The 20,829-nt window shown below is 35.7% G+C and overlaps 5 protein-coding genes across 7 annotated transcripts in view; 1 reads left to right on the plus strand and 4 right to left on the minus strand.

The window, feature by feature from the left end:
• Positions 1-20,829, plus strand: part of LOC132203516 (ribosomal RNA small subunit methyltransferase NEP1-like) — a 59,977-nt gene that overhangs the window by 26,610 nt on the left and 12,538 nt on the right. Inside the window, exons 3-7 of one of the 2 annotated variants that reach the window (XM_059631337.1) lie at positions 11,381-11,553; positions 11,604-11,756; positions 11,969-12,059; positions 12,121-12,329; positions 12,438-12,734. The exons of the other annotated variant lie outside the window; for it this stretch is intronic. Coding sequence (XP_059487320.1) covers positions 11,404-11,553; positions 11,604-11,756; positions 11,969-12,059; positions 12,121-12,329; positions 12,438-12,551 — 717 coding nt within the window. The 5' untranslated portion in view covers positions 11,381-11,403 and the 3' untranslated portion in view covers positions 12,552-12,734. Of the gene's footprint in view, positions 1-11,380; positions 11,554-11,603; positions 11,757-11,968; positions 12,060-12,120; positions 12,330-12,437; positions 12,735-20,829 lie in introns of those variants that run through there. 2 annotated transcript variants of the gene reach the window in all.
• LOC132203478 (uncharacterized) lies at positions 1,022-8,155 on the minus strand. Of its 2 annotated transcripts, none has more exons than XM_059631286.1 (4): positions 7,981-8,155; positions 2,395-2,517; positions 1,978-2,023; positions 1,022-1,260 (listed from the first exon to the last, which is right to left on the minus strand). In XM_059631286.1, the coding sequence occupies exons 1-4, from the start codon at positions 8,112-8,114 to the stop codon at positions 1,234-1,236; spliced, it is 330 nt and encodes a 109-aa protein (XP_059487269.1). In that variant the 5' UTR covers positions 8,115-8,155; the 3' UTR covers positions 1,022-1,233. The 2 variants fall into 2 exon arrangements, with proteins under 2 accessions (XP_059487269.1, XP_059487268.1); XM_059631285.1 differs by having other exon boundaries at positions 1,022-1,264.
• LOC132203515 (short-chain specific acyl-CoA dehydrogenase, mitochondrial) lies at positions 8,994-11,225 on the minus strand. The gene is made up of 8 exons (XM_059631334.1): positions 10,983-11,225; positions 10,779-10,927; positions 10,603-10,712; positions 10,391-10,542; positions 10,130-10,318; positions 9,857-10,000; positions 9,678-9,805; positions 8,994-9,414 (listed from the first exon to the last, which is right to left on the minus strand). The coding sequence occupies exons 1-8, from the start codon at positions 11,023-11,025 to the stop codon at positions 9,109-9,111; spliced, it is 1,221 nt and encodes a 406-aa protein (XP_059487317.1). The 5' UTR covers positions 11,026-11,225; the 3' UTR covers positions 8,994-9,108.
• Positions 12,691-15,337, minus strand: LOC132203513 (alpha-(1,6)-fucosyltransferase-like). Its single transcript, XM_059631332.1, has 11 exons — positions 15,240-15,337; positions 14,926-15,136; positions 14,775-14,875; positions 14,443-14,620; positions 14,227-14,392; positions 13,995-14,172; positions 13,721-13,946; positions 13,485-13,634; positions 13,259-13,415; positions 12,999-13,208; positions 12,691-12,945 (listed from the first exon to the last, which is right to left on the minus strand). Exons 1-11 carry the CDS (start codon positions 15,301-15,303, stop codon positions 12,769-12,771), a joined length of 1,818 nt encoding a protein of 605 aa, XP_059487315.1. The 5' UTR covers positions 15,304-15,337; the 3' UTR covers positions 12,691-12,768.
• Positions 15,470-20,295, minus strand: LOC132203192 (synaptic vesicle 2-related protein). Its single transcript, XM_059630780.1, has 10 exons — positions 20,136-20,295; positions 18,786-18,942; positions 18,251-18,435; positions 17,619-17,815; positions 17,502-17,565; positions 17,320-17,445; positions 16,738-16,946; positions 16,413-16,688; positions 16,009-16,093; positions 15,470-15,849 (listed from the first exon to the last, which is right to left on the minus strand). The coding sequence occupies exons 2-10, from the start codon at positions 18,916-18,918 to the stop codon at positions 15,619-15,621; spliced, it is 1,506 nt and encodes a 501-aa protein (XP_059486763.1). The 5' UTR covers positions 18,919-18,942; positions 20,136-20,295; the 3' UTR covers positions 15,470-15,618.

Consider the following 20,829-nt stretch of genomic DNA (forward strand, 5'->3'; position numbering starts at 1 on the left):
ATATTTTAAATGTGAAGAAGTACATTCTTTAGGAAAATATTATAGATAAATCATGAATGGAAGGAGGAGAAATTGAAAAAAAATTGATCTTCTCTGTGTTGACTTAATCGAGTTGCACATTTTTGCCAATAAACCAAGTTATTTCTTTTGAAAGAAAAAATAGTTATAAACAACACAAAAAAATTACTAGCGTAGTGGTTAATTATTAAATTAATTAATTATTTCTAACTTTTTTTTACCCTCAGCTGCAATTCCAATTTGAAATTGCACATTTTTGTGAATTATTTTAATAAATAAGTTGATTTTCTTATGAAAGCAAATAGTGATGCTTAACTAAATCACACATAAACATTGCTAATTGAAATAAGATTTCAGCAGATTCTTTCCAAGACAGAATTGAGATGAAAGGAGATACGTAACGAGCCAATGCAATTTTCGCACTGCCATTATAGGTGTTTGGTTTTCAAAGGTACTTTCCTCTTCGAGCCGTACGCAGTAACATGCTCCGTTCGCACAGATTTTGATCAAACACCAGCGAAATGAAGCTTATTTGTAAACACGGGGACAAGGAAAATGGCTCAATAAAAGTAGGTGTTGCCTTACAAACAGGGTAAACCAAGACGGCGGAAATCATCACGTGAAATGTTATTAAAAAAGTGACGTGCCTTTGGTGCGTGGAGAGAGCGGCCGGCAGCGATATTGAATTACCCAAGCTTCTTTTTCTTTTGAGCACTTTTTCCTTTCAATTTTCTCTTCGCGTGCAGCGCGTGTGTTTACGCAAGCGATCAAGAGTCTATCTGCAGAAGAGTGGACAGGATTGAAGGTTTATTGGCTTCCACATAAAGAGACCCGTCCGTCTATACCTGTTGGTCGGACGATGAGCCACCGCTCAATTTCCGTAATAACCCGTGCACGCAGCAGTGCACACACTTGACAATGAGAGGTTTTCCGGGAATGACTTTGGCAAAGAGACACACACCATTTTTGCGGCACACAAAGACGAAGTTTATTATTTTCCAGCTTCTTATATATAATAATTCACGCATGCGTTATTATTGTTTCAAAAGATATATTGTTTTTTTTTTCTCAACAGACGAGTGGAAGTTGCGTGTTTGGTGACAAAACATGTTAAATGAGATCGACGGAAAGTTGCAACGCAAATTGGAAAGACGCGGAAAGAAAAAGACATTAACTATAATTGGCAAATAAATCATCTCGTTTCGTAGTCCCCGTTTACTCCGTTGTCTCCCCAAACACCAGCTATCTGAAACAAAACGCCGAAGAATCAAATAATTGTATTCACACAATCTAATAATACAATTATGATATATCATTGAAATTAGGAAATGTTTTTTAAATGGGAAAAATAAGGATGAATTTATTTTCCTTTCAAATTCTAATCTGCTTTAAAAAAAAATTAAATTTGGATCACTTTGCCAATTTTAGAACATTAAGTATTTTTATGGATTTTTTTGCAAGGATATTATATTAATTCGTCTTGTTGAGATCAACAGTCCTGTTTTCCTGAAAATATAAATAATTTAGTCAAAAAATAGATACAGGCAAATAGTACAATAAAATAACGAAACTTCACAGAATTCCTGGATTACAACTAAATTTCGTCTGCTCCTAACCATAAAAAGAAAGAGATGAAAAACTTGAATTTAATTTGTAATAGTTTTAATTTAATTTTGAAAAATTTATCCAATTCCTTTTTCATAACAATGTATTGAAATCAATTGAAATATTTGTATAATTTATTTCTCTAAGTCAAGTTAATGTTTTTGAAAGAAAATTTGTGTTAAGCAGAAGAGGCAATATATAAACTTCCCGGCAATATTGCAAATGAGACAAATTAAGTTTTTTTTTTTTTTAATTATTTTCAAGTCATTCGAGGCTTTAATTTATCATTTATATTTATGTGTTTTGTATAAAACATAAATAGTGGAAGAGTTAATAAAAATTGTTTTCACTCACATCACGTTCTTCAGTTTGCAAATGTACTTCCGTCCGTTTTCCAAATCTGTGAACATGCAATAAAAAAATGCATTTTAACTTTTTATAAATAGCAATTTAACGAATATAAAATGAAATTTTTACCCAGATTTTTATTTTTTGTTTTGTTTCCGGTCAACGAAGAATCTATTCTTGGTGGTTGAATGATATTCGGCTTTTCTTCGAAGTTGTTGAATGTGTCATGGAAAAAACAATATCCTGTTGCCCAGGATATTGTTTTTCCGTGAGACAATAAACGACTCAAGTATCACATCGAGGAAAACCCGAATTTCATCAAATAAAACTACGAATCAACCATTGATCGTGAAAATATTTCACGAAATGAATTGTATTGTTTTTATTATCGTGTTGTTTTGAATTTTGCAGACAATTAGTTACCTTGGCCTAGATCGTTGCGTATAGAGTTTGTCCAGTTCCTGCAGCTTGAGCATTTTCAGGGCCTGTTTTGCCCTGAAAATGTCAACGTCGCCTCCGTAGGTCATGGAGGTGTCGCTCCGCGTGCTGCCAACAAAAAAAGAAGCGTGCTTGAAATAACAAGAAAATGGTTTGGAAAAGCTTGATTTTGAGCAAAGCGGCGGTGGCAGAAAAGAAAAGCAATTTTCTCCGCGTAATGGGCCTCCGCGCACAGGAAATTAGCGAATTCGTAATCGAATCACCCTGCGCTTTTAATTACAGACGAGAAAGTTGCGCGGCGCCGAGACCGAACTTTGCAAATAATTTTCGCACGCTCGAGAAATTTCGTCGCGCGCGGTTCGGCTCATTATTTGCAAGCGGAAAAACAGCCGGATGGGGAAAATAAGTGAATAAAAAGCGGCCCTCACGCGCGATGGGGCTTCAATGACACTTCACGTCAACACACACTCTCAGCTTTTGAACTTGCAGAAAGAAAGAATATATGATTAAAAAAAGAAAGAAAAGTGCACTCCGCTTGCAAGCAAATTGCGCAATGAGAGCCGTGTGCACTTTTTCTTTGAGCAATTTGTTGCACTTCCTCTGCTTTTAACGAGAGCTCGAGTTCATTTCATCGGTTGCCAATCACAGTAATGGTCCTTGAATGTGGTGGAAAAGCAACAATACGTTACATAAAATGGGGATAATAAACAGAACAAATTACCTGTCTATTATTTATTTGTATCAATATCTCTATATGTAAATAATCATAATGACTTCAATTATAGGAATAACAATTTGCTTCCATTTATGTAAACCAGATATTTATTTATCCTCAGTTCAATTATGCACGTTAATTGATAACAGCAAAAAACTACCGTGGAAAATTCAATTCAATTTCGTCATCGAATTAGCACACGAATTGATTTGCAAATACTTCTGTAATTGATTGAATGTTTTTTCAATGTAATTTAAATTTCCAATACATAATTGTTGAGATACTTATGTTTTTTATTAACGTAAATTAAAAAAAAATATCTATCGAGAATAAGTATACAAAAAATTATAGCCAAAAAATTCAACTTAACTGTCTTTCTATCAAATAAAATTAGTTTCTTTCTTCATAGCAAAGCCACGACGTGTGACCATTTCACTGACATAGCGTATCATTTACTTATTAATATGCAGATTTATTAAAAAAAAATGTAAAGAATTCTCGTTTAAATAATTGTAAAATAATAATAATAAGCACTTTATTGAGAACAATTTACTTAAAAGTTAATTTTTTTTCTCAAAGAGTAACGGCAAAAGCAGACAAAATTTAATTAATTTTGACTTTGTCAACCTTGTGAAACTAAAAACTGGCAAGCTTTTATTACGAACTTCACAAATTGAAATCAAAACTTCTAAAACGATGACAGAAGTATGTTATTATATTTCATTGCATAATATTCCCTTTTTGAAATTGATATTTGTATTTTGGAAAACTGAAAAATATAATTGCTTGTTTGTGGTGTTTTTTGTCAAGTGGCTTAAGTTAGTTGTTTAAAATTGGTGAAATATAAGAATTTAATATTTATTTTGAATAAATAAAAGATTATAAAAATTATTGGAAAAGTGAACAAATAATTCCCTATTTGATAATTAGATCTCTGTGAGTAAAGTAATGCTTTATTCCGCAACAAACTTAGTACTTTGCATGTAGCCGGGTTGGGTGCGTGCGTTGTGTGACGCCATCGTCTGTACGTCTGGAGGAGAAAAGACGCCGCGCCGCTTCGTTTGTATTCAGATTGCATAAAAATGCGCGAGAGAGCGGCGACACGTATCTCATTAAGCGGAGCTACCTCTTTATGGGAATACATTTGAGTAATTTGTTCGAATTTGTGGCCGAGCGGGAGAGAACGACGGTCGAGCCTTAACCCTAAGCTTGCTGACGTCAACAAATTTTAATATGCAGTGCCTCTTTGTTCGTCTCGGACACGGCCTGGCCAAACGGAAAAAATGTTATCTCTTTGTCCCGCGGGAGACACGCGCAGATAAACACGAACTCAAAGCGCGTCGTTTATCTGCATCGGCCGGACGGACGTGAAATTGCAGCGATTTTATTCCATTCCTCCCTTTTGCTTGACGTCAAATCGATTTTAATTTTTAATGCAGTAAGTAAAGATGTTTGCTTGAGAAGGAAATATGGAAAAATTGTTTGATTTGATGAATGGTGAATAAATAAACTGTTACCTGCAAACTTGTTGAAAGCGAGCAATAAATTTATTTTTTATTTTTAACAATTTGCAGCATTATTTGATTGAAATAATAGTAATTTCAAACAAATTTAATCATTTAAGTGTATTGAAATTAATAATGATACAAATTTTTCTTGATCCAAATAGAAACAATGTGAAAAAATAAATAGCAATAATTGCTTTTATATAATAATTTATGACTCCTTATTGATATGGCTGAATTAAGTCCTCGCAACAGTAAAAACAGATTTTTGTGATTTTTTGAAGACAATTGGAAATTGTAATCACCATTGTTGGAAAGACTTGAATTGACTTAAGGAGTCCTTAAAAAGAGTCATGAGTTTCATACTTAGCAATATCTTTTTCAATTCTAAAATACAGAAAAATTTAATCCATCATTTTCACCATCAAATGCAATTCAGACGTTTTTATGAGACATTTTAAATAAGCTATTAAAAAAGCGGAACTGCAATTTCCGTAACAAAAAATGATCATTTATTACGTCCATCCATTTTAAACTAAGGAAAATAGTGGAGTAAAAACGCCCAAGTAATTAATCAGTTTTGAAAAATGATTAATTGATGGAAGAAGAGAACGAAAATGAAATAATAATATTCCAATGGCACCTGGAATTCGCCAGTTGCTATTTATCAGTTTGGATATCGCGGACATAATTCAACTGTGACATGTTTTATAGTCAACCCTGCTCGGGAAATATTTGCGTTTTCGCAAATTGCTGTGGAACATTCAGGACCTTTTTTTACAGACGTGCTTTGAACTTAGAAGTGACGTTTTGCAGCGAATGTGCGTGGATAAAATCGATCATTCATTTTATATTGGTTTATCTAATGTTGTGCTTCAATTTTGCATCCGTTAGGCTCTAAAAATTACACCAGACCTTTATTTACAGTTCTCAAATTTTTTTCAACCCTTAAATTTAGTTATTGAAATTTATTTAAAATCAAATTTATGAAGATAATTTTATAGGTTTTAATCTTTTATTGAACTAAAAGGTTGTGGAAAGTACAACAATGAAGTTTTTCAAAATTTCCAATGGTGTAGGATCGATTTCGTCAATTTGAGCGCCAAATCAGGAATAAAGTGCGACTTTGGCGTGTTGGCGGTCGGTGCGGTGCGACCGGGTGTTCGCGCTTGATGAATTTGAATAAGGCCGAAGCTATTGTCCTCACACTAGAGATGCACACACACACATTGACAAACACTCGATGGAGTGGCCCTATTGATTGATGACGACAGCTTTTTTTTAGCGCAAATGGCCAATTATTCGTGAAGTGAAGGATGCCGTTGGGGCTAGGCGCGCTCACCGCACGACAAATGAGAATAAATTAGCGGCCACATTTCTTGTCCTGTCACATTAGCCTTATTAGCGAATTACTTTTGTTTGTTTGTGAGCAGAATGCCAATTTAGGGATAGGAACATGGAACCTTTTAAACTATTTGTCAGAAAGCAACGGAAATGTACAAAGAAAGTCCAGATTATGCCATTTATTATCATAATTGATGTTTTAAAATCACCGATTTGAGTAAAAAAAAAACTAACCAAGTTATTGATTTTTTCAACTTCTGTCACCTACTACTAAATACGAATTTTTGTCTAAAATTACATTTTTCAGAAAAACGGCCTGTTTATAAAATTATACAGCCTAAAACTCTGACTTCCTTAATTAAAAATTTTCAATTATTTAGCTTTTCTAAATCTAAAACTAATCATTAGTGTTCTTCCAAAGTATTTTCCATTTATAAATCGCTTATAAAAAGTCCGTTTGTGAATACCTGCGGTATATATTTGTTTATTTTTTATGAACGCCTGTTGCCATGATAGGTTGTGCATTCCGCTGGGATTTTATGTTCAAATGGTTGCATAATTTACGAGAACCGGAGCCAACCGCTTCGCAACATTTTGCTGTCCGCCGCCAACGCGAATTTCCCTAATTAAATTAAGGCGCAGTAGATTAAAAACCCGCTAACGCATTGTGACGTTCGGACTCTATGACGCCCTTTGTCGCTCTTATTTCACTCTCGATGTCATGCTAATTAAGTGGTGATTAGTCCACGTCATAAAAACACCAAATGACAACTTCTTGGAAACAATAAATGCATTGAATTTTAAGAAAATTGCTAATGATTTTTGGGTTTCAATCATTTTAATTTTATTATTAATTGAAATGAGAAAGACACACAAATTTAGCTTAAGGCCATATTAATATTTTCTCTGCACGTATTCAAAATAAATTTATTTCAGAAGTTGTGAAAGTTCTTAACGATGTTATCAATTCAGTGTCAAATTTCCATATTTTCATTTATAAGTCATTTAAATGTGAGAATTTCCTTCATTCCATACTAAAAAGCGGAACTCTAAAATTTTAGCTCATGACCATGAGATATGAAGCTTTTCCTTAAGTCCTAGAATTGATATCTTCAATTAACCATTAACGATCGCATGGTTTTATATCACAAAATTAGGCAGTAGAAGGTTGAAAACTATTATTGTGCAGGTGTTTAAAATAATCGAGGGCTTATTTCTCATTTCTTATTACTTGGATCAAAGAGCTTAATTTCAAACAAGATTTAATTTTTCCCAAACTTGTATAATTTGTAATTTAGAAAAATATTCACTAAAATTTCTACGCACTGCTATTTTTTTGGCCACTATTACGTTTCAGTTTTATGCAATTTAGTTATTAATAGGCGTTTTAGTCGATCAAATATTTTTTCCTCGCTGAGCACAGTGAAACAATTCTTTTTAAAAATTGCAGCAAAATAAAAACATCCTAAATCTAAACATGCCTGTTTTCACTTTGAAGAAAAACAATGAAAATGTCTCTGGCGCATTTTGGATTTTTGAGATTGTTTAAAATATTGTGCATTTAATATAGAAAATGTTGATATTTTGGCTTCCCAAGTAAACATAAATCTTTCGACTAAATCTCTGGAGAAAAAACTCTAAATTCTGAAAATTACTGAGAATAAAAAATGAAATCTTTAATATCAATTGTGTCGCCATATTATTCTGCAGTACTCTTGAATCTTCAGTGGTATTTTCTATTTTCCTCAAAATTTATTTTCAGCATTTTTTTTTCAAACTTGTGTATTAAAACCGACTAAATTATTATTATTATTTTTTATTTTGAAAAAATTAATACTAAAGCAGACTTAGCTGAAAAACCAACTAAACTCCAAGTTTGACTTATCAAATTTGTAGCTCTAAAGTAATTTTTTTTCATGAATAAAAATTTGGGAAATTTAAAATTAACCACGAAAGAATCTTATAAATTTTGATAAATAAAATTTTTAATATTTTTCGCTCCCTCACCTGGGTCTAGCGACCTGCGAGTAGTATTTGTCGAGCTGGTGAAGGTACTTGAGGGCGTCGCTCATGGTGGACATTTGCTGGTGGTCCTGCTCGGCGAGCACCGCCAAGTGTCCCCCCAGCACCAGCCACACCATCGCCAGCGGCACGCACAGGACGAGTTGGCCACGCGGAGACATCGGGGCGCACTTGTGGCGCTCGGCGCCCGCACGCCCTTAAATAGGGCGCTCCTGCACTGCGCACCCGACCCTTGTCAGCGCGCCAACCCACCCCCGGCCGGCCCTTTCGCTGGTCGCACGCGGGGGCGGCGTAATCTTAGAAGGCTCTATTAAAAACAACTTGCGGCTGCATAAAAAGGCAGAACGCCGTTTCCTTGTTCTCTTAATGGCAGGTATAGAATTATTTTCTTTGATCTAATAATGTGTCTATTGTGCTAAAAATGGAACTTTAAATAATAATAATGCTTACTATTTGCTATAAAAATTATAAATTTATAAGTACAAATTTATCGGGATACAGATAAAACTTTAAAATAAACAATTGAAATACTAGAAGGGAAAATTCATGAATATAACAATGGGTTGTCCTAGTTGAAGTTTTGTTTCGATTTGAATGAAACCTTGATTTTGTCAAGGGGTTTAAAAGTTAACAACAAAAATTTTTAATAAAATTGTATAGAGAATCAAAGAATTTAATTGAAATTTTTACCATTAATTAATAAAAATTTTGTTATATAATCTGCTAATTTACATTTGATTTTTTTTCTTAATCACAGATTTAAGGACTATAAATAATGGTAGTTGTTGTGTTCTCAATTAAAATCATAATTAAAATTCATGATCAAATCATTTTTGTATTTTCTTTAAATATCCTATATTGAAAAAAAAAAATTGATTTTCTATAGTTCCATTTTTAATTTTCAAATAAATGGTAGTAATTATTTATTATCTTGAAGTTTTTAGGAAAATCGTATGAAATTTTCTTTTATTCAAGACAATTTGTGAAAAACAAATTAGTTTCTGTAATGGAAAATTTTATTTTAGGACCAAACACCGTAATTATCCAATAATAATTCCTTTCAAAATCAATCAGTGCAGCACCGAACCAAGCATATTGAACGCAATAAAAAAATTAGACTCCGTACTCCTTGAGCAAATTGCCTGCTATGACAAGTCTTTGGATCTCGGAGGTGCCCTCATAGATTTCAGTGATTCTGGCATCTCTGTAGTGCCTCTCAGCAGGCATGTCCGAAACGTAGCCCATGCCGCCCAGGATCTGGATGCACTGGTGGGAAACGTACGTGGCCGCTTCCGAGGCGGCCAGTTTGCCCATGGCGGCCGCCTTGGTGTAGTTCTTGCCCTCGTCCTTCAGGGCGGCCGCACGCCAGGTCAGAAGTCTCGCTGCCTCGAGTCTCATTGCCATCTCGGCCAATTTATTCTAAAAATTTTTAATTAAAAATTTATCTCAATTAAAACTTGTTTTAATTTGTTAACTATGGATTTGATGTCAAATTTTTCAATTGAAAAAATTTAATTCTAATGGAAATAATTGTCATTTTTCATCAGCCTTAATGTCTTTACAATTTATCTGTTGATATTTTTATCCAGTTAATAATTTTAGTTTAATACTATTAAAAATCTTGGATCTTTTACAATTGAATAAATTTAGAGTTGTGTAAATGTTATTTTGAATTTACTAACCTGGATGCTCTGCAGCTTTGTAATTGGTGCTCCAAAGGCAATTCTTTTGGACGCATAATCGACTGCACAATCAAGAGAGGCCTGGGCGATTCCCAAAGCTTGAGACGCAATTCCAATCCTGCCAGCGTCTATACAGAGATTATTTATTTTTTAATCACAATCCCGTATGAATATTTTACCTAGGGTCATCATAGCAATTTTAAATCCCATTCCTGGCTCTCCCAGAATATTTTCCTTTGGGATTTTGCAGTCTTCGAAAACCAGGTTGCAAGTTGATGACGCTCTTATGCCCAATTTGTCTTCCTTCTTTCCCAAAGCAAGTCCTTTAAAATTAAAATGACTATCAATTTTATTATAAATTAACAATATTCAACCAAAATATTTGATTTAAACCTAATTTTCATTAATAAAAAATTAATATAAAATTTAATTCAAAATAAATAGTTCAATACCTTCAATGGGTTTTGGAACTAAAAAGGCGCTGATGCCTTTGTGCTTCTTTGCCTTGTCAGTGGTGGCAAAAACAACAGTGGCCTCTGACTCGTAGCCATTGGTGATCCACGATTTGGTTCCGTTCAGGAGCCAGTGGTCGCCACCATCTTTGGAGGTAGTCGAAGCAGCTCCCGCATCACTTCCGTTGCCTTAAAAATAATTTTTTATTTCTCACTTACAATAAGTTTCAATAGTAAATTGTTTCAAAATAATTTCCGTACCTGGTTCGCTAAGAGCAAAGCAACCAACTCTGCTGCCATCAGTGAACGGGGTGACAAACTGCTCCTTTTGCTTTTTGTTGCCGAACTTGTTGACAGGTCCGAGGTAGAGTGAGTTGTTGACACTCATAATGACCCCAGCCGAGGCACACCCTCTGCGCAAACATTCCCGTCATTAGCGTCCCTTAATACATTCATTATTCCTGAGAATTCACCTGGAAATTTCCTCCATGGCTACAGCGTAGGCCAAGTAGTCCAGACCGGATCCACCCAATTCCTCGGGCACATCTATGGCCATCAAACCCAACTTACCCATTTTGTCAATCTGTCAAAATTTGATTTTTTGTTCGTTTACAGGGCCGTACAGATTTTAATAAAATTATATAATCACCTGCTCCTTTGGGAACAGATGTTCTCGATCCAATTTGGCCGCAATTGGTTTTAATTCACCTTCAGCGAAATCTCTGCAGGTCTTTCGAAGCATTTCGTGCGTTGACGGCAGAGCCGTTAAAGACATTTTCCTTGATGGCAGGAGACATCCTAAATTAATTCAAGATATTTATAAATTTTCGCTTATTTAATTAAAAAAATATACCCGAGCTCTTCCTCAGAATCAGGTTTCGTATGGCCAATGACATGATTATTATTGAGGAAAATTAAAGAATAAAATAATAGGGCAGTTTCCTAAATTTATGCAGTCTAAATAAATCGAATCACTCAACAGAAAGGCAGAAAAACAGACATAAAACAGCTGTAGTTTTTGAACAATCGAGATATAAATGGTCAAAGGTCAATGAATCAGTGAAATCAGTCTTTTTGGATAATGTTTACATAACAAGAGGGGCGTACACAGAGGATTTGAACATTACAATCATATGGGCCAATCATCGTGATTCTTTTAAGAACTATTTTTAACTTCTCTCTGAACACCCCTCTTGCATTCAAAACAGAGCAGCACACGTGGTTTTCGACTCATCAGTGTTTTTGAAATAGTTTTTCGGTAGATTCTTTTGAAAATGGGCAAGAAGAGGAAGATCGGAGGAAATGCCGAGGAGGCGGAGGAAATGGTTTTGCCGCCGAAGCACCTGTCCCTGGCCAAACACATCACGAACCAGGAAAAACGCCTCATCGTCATTCTCGAAAGAGCCCAACTTGAATCTGTCAAGGTTTGGTCCGTTTTCCCATTTTCTTTTTCATTCTTATCAATTTTTTTCAGGTGGGAAATGCGTTCGAGCTGCTCAATTGCGATGATCACGCCCACGTTCTGAAAAAGCAGAACCGAGACTCGGGTTCCTGCAGACCGGACATCACCCACCAGTGTCTGCTCATGCTGCTCGACAGTCCTTTAAATCGTGCCGGCCTGTTGCAGGTAAATAAAATTATCAATGTATTAAAAATTTGTTAAGAACTAAGAAATATTTGTAGTCTGGTTTCTTGTATGCTTTTTTTAAATTTAAAGGTACAAAATTACAAAATAATTAAAATGTTTGTCTTGTTACACGCTCCTGGCATGTTTTTTTTTTTTCATTTATTTTTTTTCTTTTTATATGCAACATTAAATTTAATTTTATAAACTTTCAGATTTACATTCACACAGAGAGAAACGTCCTGATTGAAGTAAATCCGCAGACAAGAATTCCTAGAACTTTCAAGCGTTTTGCTGGACTAATGGGTACGTAAAACAAACTTATTTAATTTGAATATGTTTCATATTAATTCTATGCAATTCCCAGTCCAACTTTTGCACCGGTTCAGTGTAAGAGCGAGTGACGGTCCAGTCAAGCTGCTGAAAGTGATCAAAAATCCGGTCGAGAGCCACTTACCAGTGGGCTGCAGAAAACTGCTCATGTCCTTTTCGGCCAACCAAATCAAACACCCTCGAGAATTGGTGCCTACTGAGGAGCCGATCGCCATTGTCGTCGGTGCCATGGCCAACGGAAAGGTAGGGCACCACTCTTGCTAACTTCCTAGCTCTATTAGTAGACCTTTCCTGTCCCTGCCCAGACGAATCTTGATTTAAACTAAATGAGCGATTTTGCTGCCTGTTCAGGTAACCACAAGCTACACCGAGGAAGATATCTCGATCAGCAACTACCCGTTGTCGGCTGCGCTGACATGCACTAAATTGTGCTCCGCGTTTGAAGAAACTTGGGGAGTGATTTAAGTTAAAACTAAAACTTGAGAAGTGCGCGTTCAGTGTTGAAGTGGAAACTAAATTTAAGAGTTAATGAATTGTTGATAAATAATAACAGCTGAAATATTTAACAAATTCATACTTATTTTTAATTAAATATATCCATCCATTAGGCAAATAAACAATTTTATTTTTAGGAACACTCAAACTTCACTTAAAATAAAACTTCATTCAATGCATGACTATGCTAGTCTTCATACTCGTAAACTTCCTCTTCTTTAGTAGTTGACTTTGGCTTTGTGTCCTGGAATCTGCCTTTTGCAGAAATTTCGTCCAGGAAGTCGGAAAAGTGTTTATATCTGGTCAAGCAGGTGACTTTATATGAAGGGAAGATTCCTTTTCTCTTTGTTATTTTATTCTTCCCCTAATTGCAATTCAAATTTATACAAAATTTTGATAAAACTTATGCGATCTCACTTTTGAGTATCCATTGGCCAAGTTCTCCACGCCTATAACAATGTCACCAAGGCCCAAATCAATTTCCTCGTCAGATTGAGCAACGTGCTTGACTATGGCCAAATGGTCAAACTGTTTTTTGTGATCAAAAGCAGCACTGCTGCCGATCGAGATCAGTTTGTTGTGAGCGTCCGTTCTGCTCATTTGAAGAGAAAATGCGATTTGGCACAACTGAAATTTTGGAATTATTTTTTGAAAATTCGTTCCATGCATTTTGGCACTTTTCGAGAGTCAGCAGAGACCAAGAAGTCAGTTTTGCTTAAGAAATGGGTGTCTAAGACATCTCTTGGAAATTCAGACTCATCCTCGGAAAATTCTTGAGCTCCCACTTCGATCAAAATTTCCTCAGATATGTGCAAAACATCAATATGTTGGTATCTGATATTAATCAGTTACAAAATTTAATGTTAAATTTCTATTTAAATGAAGTTTTTATTAAAAACAAACGTTTTCTTAATGATGAGTGGAATGTCTGGACTCCTGCTAGAGACAAAAATGCGTCTCCTCATTGATATGGAGGTCATTTCAAACTGTTGATAGAAGTGGTCAACGGCACTGATCACTTCATCTAGATACTCTTCCTTGTCCACGCAAATTCTAAAAATGAAAAGATATTTCATTAAAAAGATAAAACAAATGATTTTTTTAATTTAAATTTATTTAAAATTCTTGTTTTTTTATACCCAATTATTGGACTGCGGACAAATTTAATTTTATCCTTCACGCGTTGGATCAAGCGACTTAGGTTAGGCAGTGGGCTTAGCAGGAATGCAAACAACTGCCCTCGCCACCAAAGCAAGGGGTCACCACTCAGGCGGTTTAAACGGGTCGAAAGGTCAAAAGGCACCTCCGCGTAACTCTGAACTTTAACTTCTGGGCCCAGAATGATTCTCAAATCATTCGACGTTCCTGAAGAATAATTTAAAAATATTTATATGAATTAAATTTATTTCAAACCAGGCCACGGCGCGCTAGGGTAGTCTTCGTTCGTTCCAATGTCGCTGCACATAATGCTGAGAGGCTGAAAATTTGAATTCCAAGCGTGATCGTTCAACACCAGAGTCCGATGAAGACGATAGGCCTCTGAAAGGCACGCTGACGTGCGCTCAAGTTTACAGTCAAAACTGACGCAACTCTTTAGTAAAAAAATTGTTATTTTTTTTATCTTTTGGAAATCATAGAATTTTACTGCATTTAATTCGCACTGGAGAACTTTCGCTGCGCTGCACGCTGGTGGATTCTGCACAAGCATGATTCGATTTTGGACAATTTTTTTCAAATAATCCGCTTCCCACTGGCGCCACTTGGCGTGTCCGTCGACTTTCGGGAGCATCAGTAATTTTGATAAAATAAACCTGGAACCAATTTTTCAAAAAAAGGTTGATCCCTTCTGCGATCAATTTACTGAATTCTGCCTGCCGTGTTGATAACGAGACTTGTCAGCTCATTCTTAGTCGTGGAATCTGAATCCTGTGCAACCAAGGACTGCAGTTTTGAAAATTTGTGCTGCAAATAGAGCCACATATTTTGCACTGCGTAGTCCGTCATTCTTCTCGTTTGCTCATATTCAACTGGCGGTGAAACTTTTGGCAACAATCAAAGAGATTAATTGTCATCCACAAAATTAAGAAAAATTTAAAACCTTCTGAAGAGAAAAAAATTCATTATATAATTTTTATTTTTTAATGTTGCGATTTAAAAAATAATCACCTTATTATACTTTCATTACATAATTACTTGATTTGCAATTTTTGAGTGCATTATTTGCGTTGCTCAAGGCGATCTCCTCTTTCTGAAGTAGCGACTTGATGGTCTCGTTGTTCTTCGCCAGGCCCAGTCTGTCCTCCCACAATTATTGCAGCCCAACAATCAATTTTAAACTCCATACTTGATCACCATTTTGAGTCCCTCGTTCTGCTTTTTGAGTCGGTCGAGCTCTCGAAAGGCGAGCGACAGCCGACGGGACAGGACACGTAGATTTTGCTCCAGTTTTTCGTTCTGCGCGATTGGCACTCGAACAAACGGTCCCGTCACGTACATCAGAAATGCAAACAGAAACAACCAGGACGCCGTTAAAATAATGCACTGCTTCATCTTCTCTAATAATTTTAACATAAAAAAAAATTAATTATTAAAAAATACATAATTGTATTTATTCAAAATGTTCATGTTTCACGAAAAGTTGATTTTTTTGTAACCTACTAGGCGAAATTATTCTAGACGGGTAATCACAGCACTTGAATGATATGTGGAAGAGTCGTGCCATTTTTGCAGCTGCGTGCGTGTTCCTGTTCCATGACGGTCTGTTGCTCTGATATAACTGAAATCGGGGAAACGATCCTGCAGCAACATGCTGGCGACCCACTTCCTCTGATAATGAATTTTCTCCCTGTTTTATATTTTGATAGGAATCAATAGTTTTTTTTCCTCGGATAATATTACTTTTTTTTATTAAAATTTACAATAAAGCGTGTCCTCAGCAATTTCGATTGCTTGATACATTATTAAAAAATATTCACAATATTATCATTTTCGTGTTTTGCACTTGTGCGAAAGTCTTAAGTGTCAATCACTGATTTGCTCACTTGCGTTGCGAGTTCATGGTTTCTTTCATTTCGACGCCCTTGGTCTCGTAGGGCAGGAAAAGTGCCGCCGTCGCCGCGAGAATTGCGGCCGCCGCGTACACGGTGATGGCCCACGAGGTGGACGTTTTCAGCAGCACCTGCGCCACATACGGCGTCACCATGGCCCCCAGGCGCGCCATCGCACTGCACGTTCCGACCCCGACGGCCCTCAAAGGAGTCGGGTACACCTGCAAAAATCAATATTAATATAGGAAGTGCTGCTTTCAATTTTGATTCAGAGTTTTTAAAATTTTCAATTGCAAGTGAAGGTCCTAAAAATTGTGCGATAATTTTTGGCATTAGGGAAAAATAAAATTAATAAGCTGCTAAAAAAATGATAATTTTACCTCAGGAGTGTAAACGTAGGCAGCTTGGAAGATTCCGGCAACAATGCCGCGTGAAACAAACAACATTCCGGTCAAATAAGCGCGGCTGAAATAAGAGAAAAATTGTTTGGTTCAATTAAAATATAAAAGCAAAGAATATACAAAATTATTGGATTTTCCTTCCAATTAAATTAATTTAAATTTTAGGTCAGTCCTATTTAAATTTTGATAAAAAATATTCTTCAATAGCATCTTAATAATTAGAGATAAAAATTGGTTTTGATGCTAATTTTTTTGTTAATTTATTTAAATTTCAAGTAAAAACATCTATTTTTTTTTTACTTGAAATTTAAATTAATTTATACAAAATTAGGGTCGAACCCAATTTTTATTATTAATTCCTCTGCATATAATTTATGACGCACTTATCCATGCTGAGTTGAAGAAGAACCATGGAGACTGTGTAAACTAGAAACTGGGCGGCGATCGTCTTTTTGCGTCCGAACCGCTCTATCACAAAAATGGTGGCGAATATGCCGGGAAACTCGGCCAGGGTGGTCCACAGAAGGTCCATGTAATCCGAGGCCGAGAGTCGTTTGCACTCGGAGGCGCACGGACCGGGCCCGTGACACGGCGCCTTGTCTTCGAACAGCTCCGTTGTCATCAACACCACCCCGTAGTAGCAAAACGCCGTCGCAATCCTAATTAAAATTTTAATTATTTTTAATTTTATTTTTATTTCATTCAAACCATATCGTCCAGAGGAGCAACGACGTCTTTCTGAACTCGGGACTGAGAAGGTCCTTGACCCGACCCCTCATGGACATCTGGCCGTCCTCGAGCACCAGTCGGCCCATCAACATCGGTTTTCCATTGTCTCGCGCGATTTTCCGCAGGGTGGCTTCAGCCTGCTCCGTCTGCCCGCTGGCCACGTGGTACCTCGCGCTCTCAGGCAACCACTGAAAAGTGATCAAAATTTTTAAAATCCCAATATACAGACTTTCATATTTTATTGGTGAATATTTTCAATTTTAGATTAGGATATAGGGAAGATTATTTATTCAGTTAATTTTTCTTTGTAAGGAGATTTTATCATGCAAATGGAAATTAGGAAAAGACGACAAAACTGTCACCTCTTCTTTTGCTTGCATCAAGAAAAGTTATATTAATCTTTGTTTCTTCATTGGGCAGATGTAGAGAATTAGAATCGCGGAAAGTCCAAACCCAAAATGGATTCTAATGAATTATGAGGAAAGTTTTTGAATTTTGCGAATGGAAATATTCGGACGCTGGAAAATTCGCATTCGCTGTATAAAAAATAAATCAACTCACGGGACAAGCACAAGCGAAGGCAAACAGCGGAATCGTGGAAAGTCCGAGCAGCCACTTCCAACCCAGCGTGGGCATCACGAACAACGCCAGCAACACCTCGAAACACGCGCCCAGTGCCCAGAAACACTGAAATAAATTTTTTTTAAATTTAAGAATTTTTTTACATTAATTATTCAACTCACGTCGAGCAGAACGACGCACTTTGCGCGCTGCTTGGTGGGCAGAAACTCGGCGTACAAGGTCACTCTGCAAATAAATTTTTATTATTTGAAAAGGGAAGTTTTTGGTTTTAAGCTCACGATTGAGGGACGCAGCCGATGGCGAAGCCGACGAGGCCTCGCAGCAGCAGGATCCAGCCAAAGGTGGGCGCGAACGAACTCATCAGGGCAAAGTAGAAAAGCAACACCGAGCACAGGGTGAGCGCCTGTTTGCGGCCGTACCGGTCGCTCAGCACGCCCCAGAACGTGGAACTCACCATCATGCCCAGAAACACCACCTGCGAATTTAAATTATTACTAAAAAAAATCAAATTAAGAGTTTAAACAAAAAATAGAAGGATAACATTTTGGAGGAGGATATGACAAAAATGTTTGGCACTCCAAGTAATTAAAAACTATGATATTTCTTGAAAGCTTTTTTAGTAAAAGTTACTCAAAATGTCAAAATCCCAAGTATATTTGATATAATTTTTGAATTGAAATTGAATATGATTTTTTTTTTTCGAAATTAAAAAAACATTTAAACACCACATACAAGTTTAAATATTAAAACAAAATTTCAGATGTTCATTAAATATTTCCTCGCAAGAAAGTGCAAGATCAAAAATCTAATTTTACTAGAAACGATAAAATATGCAACCAGTGGTGCTTTAGCGTTAAACGTGCTGCCTATAAGCTAGTGATAATTATTTTCTTTTTGTAGCAAAACTAACCGTTGTAGTGAGCGCTTGTTGGTACTGCGTAATCTTCCAATCGCAGTGCAGGGCCGGCGAGAGGATGCTGAGAATGGTCATCTCCATGCTGTCGGCCATCCAGCACAGGCCGGTGAACAGAGACAACTTGACCTGGAATTTGCCAAAGCCAAACGCGTTCACCGCCGCCCCAACCGTATATGATTCTGGAATTTTATTTTTTATTATTTACATTGTTCGCATATTCAAGTTTTGAAATAGTAGTATTTGAAAAAAGGAATTTTTGGTCAAAATGGCTCCACCAAAACCAAAATATTTTAATGCTAAAAACTTTGTTCAGTATTATCGTAATTTAATTTATAATCTATTTAAATTATAGGAATTTAGATTATACTGCTAATTTTTTCTCTAATACCATTTAAAGCAATTTTAAATTATATTTTTAGCATAATTTTTTCCTTTTTATTCTTTTTATTTGCATTTTCTAATTTGTAAATTTAAAAAATATTATTAGTAAAAAACTAATTATCATGTAAAATTGATAATAAATTTTTACCATCTGGAACCACAGTCACTGAGGACTGCATTTCGATGATGTCCGGCGGGCCGCGATTGTTGTAGTTAGCGTCCAAGTCCTCATAATCTGCGGCCTTGCCCGCCTTCAAATTTCGAGCCACCGTCGAAATCATTGCACTTGATCAACCGACTTTCATCTAAATTTCAACAAAAATATTGAAAACGCAAATTAGAAATTTTTTATTTTTTTTAAATAAGTTTTATGATGGTTAAAACTTCGAAAAGTTTAATTTCCAAAATAAAAAAACTGATCTCCAATTTTATCGAATTTCTCAATCCCCCTGCAAAGAAAAAGCTCGGAGCTCGTTTACTAATTTGCACAGATCCAGGTAGTAATTCTGGTAATTTGTGATCACGAGCCGTATTAATGACAAACTACACGACTTCAAAATACAACATTAGTGGAAGCAGGTGCATGAAAAAAATGCATTTTGCGTCATCTCTTGTGCTTATGAGTGCTTCTCTTTTATGGTCCACTTGCGCTGTTTAACTGTAAAGAAGCCTCCGCGCGAGAAAAAGTGTTAAAAATGGGTGCAAATATATTGGCCGGCCAGCATTCCTCATATTTTGGCAAGTAGAACCGTTCAAGAAGTTAACAGAGTTAATTTTCAAAGAGTTCATTTGAACTTTAATTATTTAATCTCGTATTTATTTAAAATTGTAAAGAAGGTGGGGAATCAGTCAAAGCGAAATTAAAAATTTTGCTTAAAAAAAATGATTAAATTGATTTGATTACAATTTGCCAAACAGCTGCTAAATAATAAATCTTCAAATAAAAATCAATCAGTGAAAATTTCTTATAAAAAATTAAGATTTAACAAAAAAATCATGTCAACTTCACCTGATAAAAATAATAAATAATATAATATTTTAGTAATTATTTAGATTTAGACCAATTTTTCAAATTATTATTATTATAATTTTTAAATTGGAGACGCGAATAAAAAAGTATGAAATTTTCAAAAAATCTCACAGCAACCTTCCATAATTTTTTCAGAAAGTTATATTTTTGCGGTTTTAAGCAACTTTGTAGAAAACTAGCAGCAGATTCAACCGCAAAAATTTAGCAATAAAAACTGCCGTATAAATTTTTAATGACAGTTTTTTCTGTTGTACTGAGAATTCAATCAACAATTAAAAAGCATCGACCGACTTTCAAAAGCGATTTTGAAGAAAGTACGACGGATGTCACTAATTTGGTATGCATAGCTTCAAAGTGCCATCGGTGACCCACAGACCTATCAATACACACACCAATCAACTCTCTAAAAGAAAACCAGTCTCACAAAAACACCCCGGAGGAAAATCACTAATTGTTGATTTCACTTACCGAAAAATTGATAAATAAAATAAACGACGATGAAGTGTTTAGCCGAGGAAATTGTCGGGCCGGTCCATAGTGTTCCCAGAGCTCACGAATCGCCTCCTCTCGCGTCCGACGATGGAGAATTTTAAGTGCGGCAGGCAGGCGTGCCCGTTCTAGGAGTACCGCTATGCCATCGCTCGCTAAGATGCACTCGGTCGCCCCTCCAGATTTTGGTGCTGCTCATTGGGCTTCTCCACCTTGGGCCAGGTCACTTCAGGTCAGCACGATTCGATTATTGGGCGCAATTAGCACGGCGTATTAACGGCCGTGACGTGACATTTGTCGAAAAACAACCAACAAACGAAAGGAAATTGAGACAAAAAGACATGCCAATTTTCTGTTGAATTAATATCGTGGAAAAAAAATTAAATCAAATTTCAGGTCTTTCTTTTGGCAAATTTTTGTACTAATGAATTTTTGTATGAAAAGAAAATAAATTTATTATTGTGAAAATGCTAAAATTTTTATTCAACTTAAAATTAAAAAAATTATTTGATTTTAAATACATATATTTTGCAATTTTTTTAGTGTTTTCTTCTTTATTTCAGGCTGAAAACATCTTTCATGTGAACTAGAGCTTGCAAAAAGTTCAACTTTTAAAACATTTTTATTACTTAAAATCAATTCAAGCACAAACTATGTAATTTTTAGCAAAATT

This window comes from Neocloeon triangulifer, unplaced genomic scaffold (genome assembly GCF_031216515.1).
Source record: "Neocloeon triangulifer isolate White Clay Creek 2 clone unplaced genomic scaffold, ASM3121651v1 ptg000017l, whole genome shotgun sequence".
Lineage (NCBI taxonomy): Eukaryota > Metazoa > Arthropoda > Insecta > Ephemeroptera > Baetidae > Neocloeon > Neocloeon triangulifer.

Bases quoted from the DNA above. Each gene is read 5' to 3' on its own strand.
- LOC132203478 (XM_059631285.1), bottom strand. From the start codon at position 8,114: ATGGTGTGGCTGGTGCTGGGGGGACACTTGGCGGTGCTCGCCGAGCAG. The intron at 2,518-7,980 runs GTGAGGGAGCGA...TTTTGTTGGCAG, and splicing joins TCGCAGGTCGCTAGACCCAG to CACGCGGAGCGACACCTCCA. The intron at 2,024-2,394 runs GTAACTAATTGT...GCATGTTCACAG, and splicing joins ACGCAACGATCTAGGCCAAG to ATTTGGAAAACGGACGGAAG.
- LOC132203515 (XM_059631334.1), bottom strand. From the start codon at position 11,025: ATGTCATTGGCCATACGAAACCTGATTCTGAGGAAGAGCTCGG. The intron at 10,713-10,778 runs GTGATTATATAA...AAATTTTGACAG, and splicing joins ATCTGTTCCCAAAGGAGCAG to ATTGACAAAATGGGTAAGTT. The intron at 10,001-10,129 runs GTATTGAACTAT...TTAATTTTAAAG, and splicing joins AGTTCCAAAACCCATTGAAG to GACTTGCTTTGGGAAAGAAG.
- LOC132203513 (XM_059631332.1), bottom strand. From the start codon at position 15,303: ATGGCACGACTCTTCCACATATCATTCAAGTGCTGTGATTACCCGTCT. The intron at 14,173-14,226 runs GTAAAATTCTAT...TTTTTACTAAAG, and splicing joins TCCAGTGCGAATTAAATGCA to AGTTGCGTCAGTTTTGACTG. The intron at 12,946-12,998 runs GTGAGATCGCAT...AATTGCAATTAG, and splicing joins TGGCCAATGGATACTCAAAA to GGGAAGAATAAAATAACAAA.
- LOC132203192 (XM_059630780.1), bottom strand. From the start codon at position 18,918: ATGATTTCGACGGTGGCTCGAAATTTGAAGGCGGGCAAGGCCGCAGAT. The intron at 18,436-18,785 runs GTAAAAATTTAT...ATAAAATTCCAG, and splicing joins AGTGACTGTGGTTCCAGATG to AATCATATACGGTTGGGGCG. The intron at 16,947-17,319 runs GTGAGTTGATTT...ATCACTTTTCAG, and splicing joins CCTTCGCTTGTGCTTGTCCC to TGGTTGCCTGAGAGCGCGAG.